Genomic DNA, 12,346 nt, shown 5'->3' on the forward strand with positions numbered 1-12,346 from the left:
GGCAGAGCAGCCAGTTAAGACATTACTGCAATAATATGGACAAGGGATTATAGTGGCTTGGCCTAGGGTTAGTTGTAGAGTCAATGAGAAGTAGATTCTGATACATTTTGAAGATAAAACCAACAGAATTTGCTTGTGAGTTGGATGGAGAAATGAGAGAAAGAAGAGTCAAGCAGGACTCCAAGGTTTCTGGCCTGAAAAAAAAAGGGGGGAATGAAGTTGCCATTTAATGAGACGAGGAAGACTATGACAGGAGCAGATTTGGGTGAGGGGAGGGATCAGGAGTTTAGTTTTGACTATGTTTAATTTGAAATGTCAACCAGACATGAAGTGGAGGTGCTGAGTAGGCAGTTGTATGTATAAATATCTGGAGTTCAGGAGAGAGCCTGGGCTGGAGATATACACCTTTGGAGTTGTAACTGTATATATGACATTTAAAGCTACAAGACTGAGATCACCTAGATAATGAGGGCAGATAGAGAAGAGATTAGAGGACTGACATTTATTGAGCACCTACAATGTGCCAGGCAATGTGAATTTACAAATTATGGAGTAACGTACAGGTAATTATTCTTACTTTGATGATACCATGATGACCATGTCACTACCTTGCTCAGCAAATTTACATGAAATAAAGCCAAGTTCTCTTGCCTGGTATTCTGGGTTTAATACAATTCCCCTTTAGCCTTTTCCTAGAACTTGACTATATACAAACCCCATTTTTCAACTAATCTAGTTTGCACGCCACTATCTAGCCATGCCTTGTGCTTTCCAACATTAGCTTCTTTCTTCAAGCTGTCCTGGCTGCTGGAGAATGTTCTCCTCTTACCAGTCCACCAAAAACCCTATCCATCTCAAAAGTTTTGTTTATCTGCTATACAAAGCCTTTCCTGATCACCCAGGTCAGCATGCATCTTGGTCAACTTTAACTTCTGTTGCCCTTTTTGTCTAACTACTCTTAGAATGAACTCACTGCATGAACTGCATTATGGGGATTATTTTTGTATGAGAAACCCAGGTATTCTCAAAGGCAAGGACCATGCCTTATTCCTTGGCACTTAACAGTGTCTAGAAAAATAAAAGTTTTCTGGTAAACAGAGTGTGAAATACAACTAAGTATATACTTTACCTACATCTGGCTGTGACTTTGGAATAGGAATTACAAAGACAATATGAAAAATCAGAGATGATGAAATCTTTTCAAATGTGTAAAACTGAGTTTCATTTACACATTTAAAGTATTTTTTTAGATGACAAACTACTTCCTTGGAATAAATCAGGAGGCATGATAGCATAGGGATTAGGAGCAGACTCTAGAGTCACACACTTAGGTTTGTTTCTGGTTCTGATATTTACTATGACATTGGGCAAGTTACTTAACCTCTTTTGTGCCTGAATTTCCCCATCTCAGTGAGGACAGGATGAATGTTTACCTTCAGAATAGTTTTTAGGATTAAATGAGATAATGCATATAGGGTACTTAGATTAGTGCCTAGTATAGTAAAACCTCAATAAATACTATTATTTAAAAAAAATTATGCTGAACATTTGGCTATTGGATAATCATCATGATCATTATCACTTTTAATATTTCATATCTCACAGTTTATAAAACACTTTTATATACATTGCCTTATTTGAGCCATGATATGGTCCTGGGAGAAGCAGAATTTATTGCTTCTGTTTCAAGACAACTGAGCTTTAGAAAGGGGGTGTGCCTTGTTCAAGGTTGTACAGCTAATAAATGATCTTTTGATTCCAAGCCCAATGTTCCTTCCTCTATATCATTGCCTTTCTCTATTCCATCTCCTTAATTATTCCAACAATCAAGCACAGACACCTAAGAACTATGAGTTTTCAGACTGAGTCAGTGTGTAAGGCATTGTTAAGGCATAGGATGCTTCATCTCATTACTTAAAAACAAAACTTATAATTTAGAAAATAATACATTTCAAAAAAAAGAAAATAATACATTTCTTAAACAAAATGACTAACCTGAAGAAATATAAACCACTCTTGCTAGAAATAGTATTTTCTCCCTTTAATTAGACTGCTAATATACCAGATTAGTTTCACATATAGACCTATTTAGAAGTAACTATATTATTCTTTTAAATATTTTGTTATTTAGTTTTTTTTCTGTAAATATTATATGAACAGTTTAGCAGATGACTTCAACCTATAAATTCAAGCGTCCTGTGGTCAAAATATGCCACAAGCATCTTTCCTTACAACATCACTTTTGGAAATAAAGCAATTGAGAGGCCTCGTCTCTAGTCCTCAGTGGTCATGAACTGGATGTATGCTCTCAAGCAAGCCATTGTACCTGAGGCCCCCACTTTCTCTAACTGGCACTAACAATGACTGCCTTGCTGCCTCCCAAAGCTGATGAGAAAAGGGATAAGGTAGCTCTGTGAGTGCATTTTGCACCTGAGTGACACCTGTTGGTTTCTCTCAGGCAAGCAGTTTTTTGTAGCTTAAGGATGAGATGAATGTGGTAGGGAAGTAACTGCATGGGAGGTGAGGAGCAGGGGAGAAGAACTGAGCAGGAAGAGGAGATGGTGTGAGATTGTGTATGCTTTGGTAAGGAGTTTGGACTTTCTCTGCTAGGCCATTAAAACCACTGGAGGGTTAAAAAAAATTTTTTTTAATGTTTATTTATTTTTGAGAGAGAGGGATAGACAGATAAGGCTCAAAAAGGGGAGGGGTAGTGCACAAAAAAACATAAAATACCTACGAATAAATCTAATCAAAGAGGTGAAAAATCTATACACTGAAAACTATAGAAAGCTTATGAAAGAAACTGAAGAAGAAACAAAAAATGGAAAAAGATTCCATGCTCCTGGATAGGAAGAACAAATAGTTAAAATGTCGATACTACCCAAAGCAATCTACATATTCAAAGCAATCCCTATCAAAATAACACCAGCATTCTTCACAGAGCTAGAACAAATAATCCTAAAATTTGTATGGAAACAGAAAAGACCCCGAATAGCCAAAGCGGTTTTGAAAAAGAAAACCAAAGCAGGAGGCATCACAATCCTGGACCTCAAGCTGTACTACAAAGCTGTAATCATCAAGACAGTATGGTACTGGCACAAGAACAGACACTCAGATCAATGGAACAGATAGAGAACCCAGAAATGGACCCACAAACGTATGGCTAACTAATCTTTGACAAAGCAGGAAAGAATATCCAGTGGAATAAAGACAGTCTCTTCAGCAAGTGGTGCTGGGAAAACTGGACAGCGACATGCAGAAGAATGAACCTGGACCACTTTCTTACACCATACACACAAAAAAAACCTCAAAATGGATGAAAGGCCTAAATGTAAGACAGGAAGCCATCAAAATCCTCGAGGAGAAAGCAGGCAAAAACCTCTTTGACCTTGGCTGCAGCAACTTCTTACTCAACATGTCTCCGGAGGCAAGGGAAACAAAAGCAAAAATGAACTACTGGGACCTCCTCAAAATAAAAAGCTTCTGCACAGCAAAGGAAACAATCAGCAAAACTAAAAGGCAACTGACAGAATGGGAGAAGATATTTGCAAATGACATATCAGATAAAGGGTTAGTATCCAAAATCTATAAAGAACTTATCAAACTCAACACCCAAAAAACAAATAATCCAGTGAAGAAATGGGCAAAAGACATGAATAGATACTTCTCCAAAGAAGACATCCAGATGGCCAACCGACACATGAAAAAATGCTCAACGTCACTCATCATCAGGGAAATACACATTAAAACCACAATGAGATACCACCTTACACCTGTCAGAATGGCTAACATTAACAACTCAGGCAACAAGAAATGTTGGCGAGGATGCGGAGAAAGAGGATCTCTTTTGCATTGTTGGTGGCAATGCAAGCTGGTACAACCACTCTGGAAAACAGTATGGAGGTTCCTCAAAAAACTCAAAATAGAACTACCCTATGACCCAGCAATTGCACTACTAGGCATTTATCCATGGGATACAGGTGTGTTGTTTCGAAGGGACACATGCACCCCCATGTTTATAGCAGCACTATCAACAATAGCCAAAGTATGGAAAGAGCCCAAATGTCCACTGATGGATGAATGGATAAAGAAGATGTGGTATATATATACAATGGAGTTTTACTCGGCAATCAAAAAGAATGAAATCTTGCCATTTGCAACTATGTGGATGGAACTGGAGGGTATTATGCTAAGTGAAATTAGTCAGAGAAAGACAAAAATCTATGACTTCACTCATATGAGAACTTTAAGTGACAAAACAGATGAACATAAGGGAAAGGAAACAAAAATAATATAAAAACAGGGAGGGGGACAAAACAGAAGACTCATAAATATGGAGAACAAACTGAGGGTTACGGGAGGGGTTGTGGGAGGAGCGATGGGATAAATGGGTAAGGGGCACTAAGGAATCTACTCCTGAAATCATTGTTGCACTATATGCTAACTAATTTGGATGTAAACTTAAAAAAATAAAAAATAAAATTAAAAAAAAAAAAAGAAGGGGAGGGGCAGAGAGAGAGGGAGACACAGAATCTGAAGCAGGCTGCAGGCTCTGAGCTGTCAGCACAGAGCCTGATGTGGGGCTTGAACTCATGTACCATAAGATCATGACCTGAGCCGAAGGTGGAAGCTCAACTACCTGAGCCACCCAGGTGCTCCAAGAAGCCAGTGATCTTAAAAAGCAATGGCCATAAGAAAACTTGGGTTTTAGTGTTGGCTCTGCTTTTATAATTGATCATGTGACATAAGTAAAGTGCATCATTTTATTATGCTTTGATTCTTCCATCTGTAACATGACAGCATTGCTTTGATATCTCTGAGATCCTTTTCAAATATAGTAACGATTCCAATGTAATGTAATGATACATTATTTTGTCTGGTTTAGAGCATTTGGGTATTTTTAACATAAGTATCCATCACTGCTCTAAAGAAAGAATTCATTGCTACCATGCTTTCTTTAGCTGTAAGCCTTTCCTACCTCTTCTGCTTCTCTCCACTTAAGGTAATTACAGCAGATACTATTTACTACGTGGTAGGGACAGTTTACATTCTCGTATTTAATTCTTTCCACAACTCTCTGAGATAGATGTTATTATTTTTCTTTCAAAGAAAGAAAGGTGAAGAAATAAACATTCAGCATGGTCAAGTAAGTTGCTCAGTGTCACACAGCAGGTATCTGATGGAGTGGGATTCAGATACAGGTCAAACTGCAACCAAAACTTTTATTTTTAACTATGCTCTGTTTCTACTCAGCCAACATATCTCTCTGCAAGACTCAGTTCAAATTTATTTCCTTTCTAATGCCTTCCCTTACCACTGCAGGGTGAAATTACCTGTCTTTCCAACTGTAGGTATAATTTGTAATGCAATTTGCTTTATGTGTGTTTTCACTAGAATATGAACTCTTCAAGGTCAGTAACAATTTTTTATTTCTGTATCATTAGCATCTGGTATGGAGGTTGGCAGAGTAGCTGCTCAGCAAATGTTTTGTCATATGGAAGAACAAATACATGAACGAAATACAAATTAAACTACTTCTATTTCCTTATGTTGGCAAAAAGGATATCCTTGTGTTATCGATAAAGTCAAACATCATCCAGCAGTAGTTTGTGGATACAGACTGTAAGTTCTACAAGGGCAAGAATTATGTCATTATTTTCCACTCCTGTGTTTCCAGCACTGAGCTTAATGCTTAATGTAATAAAGGTGGATGGGTAACAGAGGAAGGAATCTGCATACCCTAAATTTGTAAGGTGTTCCCCCCACAAAGTTAATTTAAACAAACCTTTACTAAGGGCCTACTCCACTAGAAGCTTGTTTATATTCACTGTCTTGTTCCTTTAAACATTAGAAAGAGAAAGAAAAAAAATTATAAGTTATACTTATGGATGGGGAAAAACTAGAAAGCAGGAGAAAAATACAAATACATTCATTACTTTGTTTTAGAATATAAAATGTCTGATACTATATTTCTGAATGTATCCATGTTTGTCTGTTTGGGGAGTTCATATCTATAGGTCTGGAGGAAGAAATGCTCTCAGAGCAAGAATGAGGGCTGTGTGATTACATAAGTGACAAGGAACACAGGGCACCAGTCCTGAAGCCAATCTGCCATTACCATCCTCCTTTCCTAGTATTCTCCAGTCATATTATAAACAGAAAGACCACACTTTCCAGTTGCAGCTGGAGCTTCTCTGAGTTGGCAAAGGAAGGAAAACAGAGGAGACAGTAATGGGAAAGAGTTATGGTATAAAAAGAAAAGGAGGCGGGAAGAGTGGAAAGAAGGGAGGAGAATAAAAAGAGTAAAATGGGATTGGAAAGAACAGGAGGGGTGGAAAAGAAGGAGAGAAAAGGAAAGAGGAAGGTTGGGGGATATTGACAACCTCACACTGAGTGGCACTGGGCCAGTACCCAGTAGGTCCAGAGGGGAACTGAGAAGATGGCAGGGGCCCCTTACTGACTCTGAGGCAGGGGGAGTAGTAAGTAGTAGGGGTTAGATCATTCCTTAACTTTAGGACTCAACTATGTCACTACCAACTAGCTTGCAATGCCCAAGTAAGCAAATGGGCCACTGATGTTCACATGGCTCTAACACATCCAAGAGGTATGGCTTAATGACCAAAGCTCTGGTAGTGAATACTTCTTCTCTTGGTAACTGTTATGAGCAAAACAGAAAGCAAAACAACAACAAAAATCAAATAACTCAATGTTCCCAGCACCTTGACAATCAGCTTTGCTGGGAAAGGCCTGTGTCTGCTGCTATTTTGCTTGTCCCACAGTGCTTTAATTCAGTGGCATACCCACCAGACATTTAGTAAATAGTTGGACAGCTGGGAAATCTTAACATGAAGTATTGTTTTGATTGGAGGGTGGGGGCACAGAAGAACGTTTACCATCCTATGGTGAGAAATCAGTCTCTGCTTTGTGGAGAAAAGGTTGAAGACACAATAAGACTCCTGGAGTTAAGTCTTATGTTATTTGTTATTAAAGAGGTGAGGTCTTAAGATGTGCTTTTTAACAGTCTTTAGTTTGGTTGTAATTTAAGATGACTTTTACAAATTAGATCCTAATCCTTGCAGACACAGATGGCTGTTACAGAATAGCCTTGCAAAAACACTAGTCATTTGACTTGAAAGAGCATTTAGAAAAGGATGAAGGGCTATTAACTCTCACCCTACCCCTGGCTCTAGGAGGTCTAGTGAGTCCTGGGTGGGCTTTCTGGGTTTAGGTCTGGGTCTGGAATCTGGGTGGGCCTATGGCATCTGTTCTTATTTGGAACAGCTTCTCTAGTTCACTCTGGAATCAGAGATTTAGGAACAGACTGAGATCATTAACATTTCACAACAGCAAGTAAATGGTTATGTGTGAGGTACCATTCTGGGAACTTCAGGGGAGATAGACATGAACATGATATGGACAGCCTTTGTAAGAAATCATAGAACAACAGGAAAAGTGATATGAGAGAGGGATGTACAAACTGCAATGGGTACAGAGCCGAGGAGCCTGGGAGAAGGGGAGGGCTTCTGAGAGAGCATCGATGACATTTGAGCTGGGCATTAAAAGATGACCTCAAACAAGCCAGGAAAAGTGGGGAGAGTGGATATTCAAAGAAAAGAGAACAGAGTATACAGAAGCAGAGAAACAAGAGAGTCTCGTGTCTTTTGTGAATAGTGAGCATCTCATTATCTCCTGGTGATGGAAATAAGTAATGAAAGGCAAAGCTTAAGGTGGGAATGGTAGGTATGGGTCAGATTGTGGAGAGTTTTTGAAAACATTCTAATGGGTCTATCCTTATCCTAGGTCCATAAGGAGCTATTAATGAGGTTTTCTGTTTGTTTGTTTATTTGTTTTAAACAAGAAAGGGAATGATCAGAATAGGGTTTTAAAAATCCTCTTACAGAAGCAAGCCTCTGGTTAAACTTTTCCTCTGGGGAGCTGGGCCCAACTTGATCTAAACTGGCCTTGGGATAGGGTTTGAGATAGAAATGGGGTTAGGTATGAAAGGAACATTAGAAGAGCCTGTTAACGAGATTGAATAGCATTCTTCAGCAGTGTAAAGAGTGAATGCTTGAGATCTAAATGAAGAGCAAATTTTCTTGGGGAGCTTGGGTGGCTCAGTCAGTTGAGCATCTGACTCTTAATTTTGGCTCAGGTCATGATCTCACAGTTGTGAGATCGAGCCCTGTGTTGGGTCGAGCTCTGCACTGGGCATGGAACCTGCTTGGGATTCTCTCTCTCCCTCTCTCTCTGTCCCTACCCTTTGCACTCTCCCCCCCCCCCATCTCTAAATAAATAAATAAACATTAAAAAAAGAGTAAATTTTCTCTAAAACTAGGTGACTGACCCTCGATTTAGGGCAAATCCATAGTTAACATAGTCTGTACTGAAAAGGCTGAGTGTTCAGTCAGTAGAGCTCAAGGTGGGCAGATAGCAGGCCCAAAAACCTCTGCATTTCACTTCACAGTTCCCTTGCTTATTTACAACAGCAACTTTGTACATTTCTACCATATAGTCATTAATACTAACCATAAAACTCAGCCTTTTTAGAAATTGTTCCTCTCTCTCTCTCTCAAAAATAACTAAAAAAAACCATTAAAATAAAAAGGGGTGCCTGGGTGGCTCAGTTGGTTAAGCATCCAACTTCGGCTCAGGTCATGATCTCATGGTTTGTGGGTTTGAGCCTCGCGTTGGGCTCTGTGGTGACAGCTCAGAGCCTGGAGCCTGCTTCGGATTCTGTGTCTCCCTCTCTCTCTGCCCCTCCCCTGCTCCTATGTCTGTCTGTCTCTCTCAAAAATAAATTAAAAAATTAAAAAAAATTTTTTTAGAGATTGTTCCCCCCACGCTACTCCCAGTAATTGGGTTTAAAAATTAATTGGAAAAAAAAAAGTTTAATCTTAAAAGCCAGCAGCTCCTTAGACTTTCTCTCCTTTAGTACTTTCACTTTCAGATGAAAGGCCCAGAAGAGGAGTGCCTTAAAACCAAGGGTTGGGATTTTAGAAGTCCTCATCACAAGGGAAAAAAAAATTGTAACTATGTGTGATGATGGATATTAGCTAAACCTACTGTGGCTATCATTTCGCAATGTTCACAAATATTGAATCATTATATTGTACACTTGAAACTGATATAAGGTTATATGTTAATTATACTTAAATTTAAACAAGCAAACAAACAAACAAGAGCTGGGAGGGACTAAGTTAGTTCCTAAGTTTTATAAGTTCTTTAAGAGAGATGTTCATCACAGAACATAAGTATGAGAACCAGGCTGATCTTGAACCCCTTGACAGGGGTTCTTTCCTAAGTGTTCACACACTTAGAATTTAACTTCAGTGTCAGAATTAAAGTAGTTTTTTACTTGGCCATGCAGTCTACAGAGCACGTACATGCATGTGTTCCCTGGGACATGTTTGTGTGTGTTATATATAACAAAGAGGAAGAGATTGGAGCAGTAGGTGGGGCTAGTGAGAGAGGAACCAATGGCTAGCACCTGGAGTCCATTCCAGTGTCCTTGGCTGAGATACAAGTAGTAGGATCCTCATCCCACCTAGGGATTTTGTGGCTGAGTGGTAGAGCTAAACATATACCACTGGTTTCTGTCTCTACTCTGCAAATCTGACAGCCACTGTGAGGGACTAAGATGAACCTTAATTAAATTCTTGCTTTTGTGTTTTAGATGAAGTCTAAGTTATTAGAGTTTACATTATTGGATCAAAATGGAATCAAAGAATATTAAGATTTACTATGTATCCTAGAGGTAAGCTAGTCTAAGCCCTATCCCAGTTAAAGTAGGAACATCAGGAATGAATCCTTCCCCATGTATGTCCAGTAATGCTGGAAAGGGATCATTCAGTAGTGCATGGTTATCTCCAATGACAGGAAAATCACTACTTCATGACCCAAGATATTCCCTTCTTAGAAAATACTTCCCTATATGGGGCCAAATTCATCTCCTGTAACTTTGAAATCACTGGTCCCAGTAACGTCTTTGGAGCCTTACAAAGTAAGATCTCTCTTTTTCATGGCAGCCCTTCAAGTAACTGAAGACAACAATCATGTCTCCCATAGCCTTTCCATCTCCAGAGGAAATGTTCCTCAAATGACAGGATTTCCAGTTCCCTCATCTTCCGATCAGCTCTGCTCTAGACATGCTCTTTTTTCTTCAGGCTTCAGCATGGAGTCTAAGGACTGTTTTAGGGGGAGTTTATTTTGTACACAGCTGAACAGGACCATTAAATTATCTTCTTGTTGGGATTATACCTCTAAAAATGCATCTAGCATTTTGTTAGCAGCCACAACACATTAATGCTTATTCAGCTCAATTCAACAATAACTTCTGCTAAGGCATGGTCTTTCCAGCCCAAACATGAGTAATTAATTTTCTAAATCTAATGTGGGAATCTATCTCTAAATATTTCTGTAAAATTTCTATAGGTTTATTTTTGTCTATTGTTTTAGTATTTTAAGGTTTTTTTAAAATCTTGTTTTTCATAATCTATAAATCTGATAAAGTCTTAAAAGCATGGTGAGTAATAAAGGATTGAATATAGAACTTCCTGGTCTACTCTAGGTGTCACTTTCTGGACACCACCATTTAGTCAGCAATGAGACTACCTAAGTATAGAGTTACATCTCTCTATTTTGCCCCAGAATACATTAGAGACTATCAAATACTTTGCTGAAATACAGATACATAATGAGTATAAGTCATTCTCTGTGACTTTCCAGGATAGCAAAAACTGTCAAATCACAAAAAACTCTTGGTTTAGCATGACTTGTTCTAGTGAACCTATAATCGTTGACCCTGATCAAACTGTTAAGCTGATAAGCACACAATTCTCAGATCTACTCTGAGGTATATAGAGATGAGATCTTGGGAAAGATCTTGAGTCTGCATACAGATGCTTGAATAGGGGAAATAGCTAGGAAGGAAGAAAGATTTAGTACCTAATTTCTCACATAGGCTCCTGGGACATGTCTGTTGGCTTGGGAAGACATACCTCCTCCAAAGGCTGAGAAGAGAATGGTGTGTGCAACAAAGTACTCCTAGGCTTGTGGTCTTGTAGTAGGCTGTACCATTGGACTTTTCTTGGACTACTTTGTCCAACCCTAATGATGGGATATCTCCCACTGGACATATTTCCTAAAATAGGCATGTGAACTTACGTCTCTCCTTGGAAAGGTACTCAGTAACTTGAACTCGCCCCATGGAAATCCTTTGGAAGCTACAAAATCAAAGACAATCTGGAGCTTATTGCTGGCCAGGAACCGCCGCTCAAGGAACTCGCCACTGGGGGTCCGGATCCGCAGTTTGCTCACAGGTTCAGCATTTTCTTCCTTTGGCTCTGGAGGCAGGGCCTGCTCTAAGGAGAGTCGAATGGCCTAAAGAGGGAAAAAATCAGGTGTCAAAGTGTGTAACAGAAAGGACTGTGGAGAGTGGGGCAGGGAGAGACTAGAAAGAAGCTGCTGCTTTCTAGAAACTCATCAAAAAGTTATTGCTCTTTATTAACCAAGCCTGATGCTTGAACAATAGAATCACATATTTTTCATTTTCTTAATATTAGCCCAATAAGCAATTAATTAAAAGAAATCCCACCTTAATGACATATTAGTAAATTGATAGGTAACCACATAGAAAAGAAATGTAATTTGTTTTTTACTGAAGGGCTCATGGGTATCAAATACCCAAATTGCCTCCTTTGTAGGTTATGAATTAAGGCTATTAGAAGCATTTACAAAAGACATACAAGTAAATAATATATTTGAAAAGCATACATTTTCCAAGTCAAAATGACTGAAGAGTTTGTAGAATACTAGATATTATACAAACATGAAAATGGACTGGAAAGATTCACTTGAGGTGATGAACAACTTTGGAAATAGTGGTGATGGCTGCACAACATTGTGAATATAATTAATGCCACTGAATTGTACACTTAGAAATGGTTACAAAGGCAAATTTCTGTTGTATATATTTTACTACAATAAAAACAAAGTGGAATGGAATGAAAAGAAATTCAAATGTTAGCTTTATTGGAGGCAGAAGACCGTAGACCTATTTTCAGCCTTGTCACTAACTTGCTGTGGGACTTGGCCAAGTTCCAATTTCTGGACCTAGAGATGGCCAAAATTCTTTACTTCACAGGTAAAAATACAGACTTAAACAGATGGAGTAAACTGTTGAGATCTGATGGCTAGAGTTGGGCTGAACCTAGGTTTCCAGGTTCACAACCTACAGTATTGCATTGTTTCATATTCATGATACTCCATTGGAAGGAAATTAGAAGGTCTCTGATATAGGAATCTATGGCAGAAATTCACTAAAACCTTTTTGTCTCTGGTACTCGGG

The 12,346-nt window shown here is 38.8% G+C and overlaps 1 protein-coding gene across 4 annotated transcripts in view; it reads right to left on the reverse strand.

Annotated features, from left to right (window-relative positions):
* Nucleotides 1–12,346, reverse strand: part of FAF1 (Fas associated factor 1) — a 524,128-nt gene that overhangs the window by 30,128 nt on the left and 481,654 nt on the right. For all 4 annotated transcript variants that reach the window (XM_007077228.2, XM_007077231.2, XM_007077229.2 and 1 more), the window contains one exon: nucleotides 11,164–11,379. In XM_007077228.2, the coding sequence (XP_007077290.1) occupies nucleotides 11,164–11,379 (216 nt within the window). The remainder of the gene's footprint in view (nucleotides 1–11,163; nucleotides 11,380–12,346) is intronic.

The sequence above is a fragment of the Panthera tigris genome, chromosome C1 (genome assembly GCF_018350195.1).
Source record: "Panthera tigris isolate Pti1 chromosome C1, P.tigris_Pti1_mat1.1, whole genome shotgun sequence".
Classification (NCBI taxonomy): domain Eukaryota; kingdom Metazoa; phylum Chordata; class Mammalia; order Carnivora; family Felidae; genus Panthera; species Panthera tigris.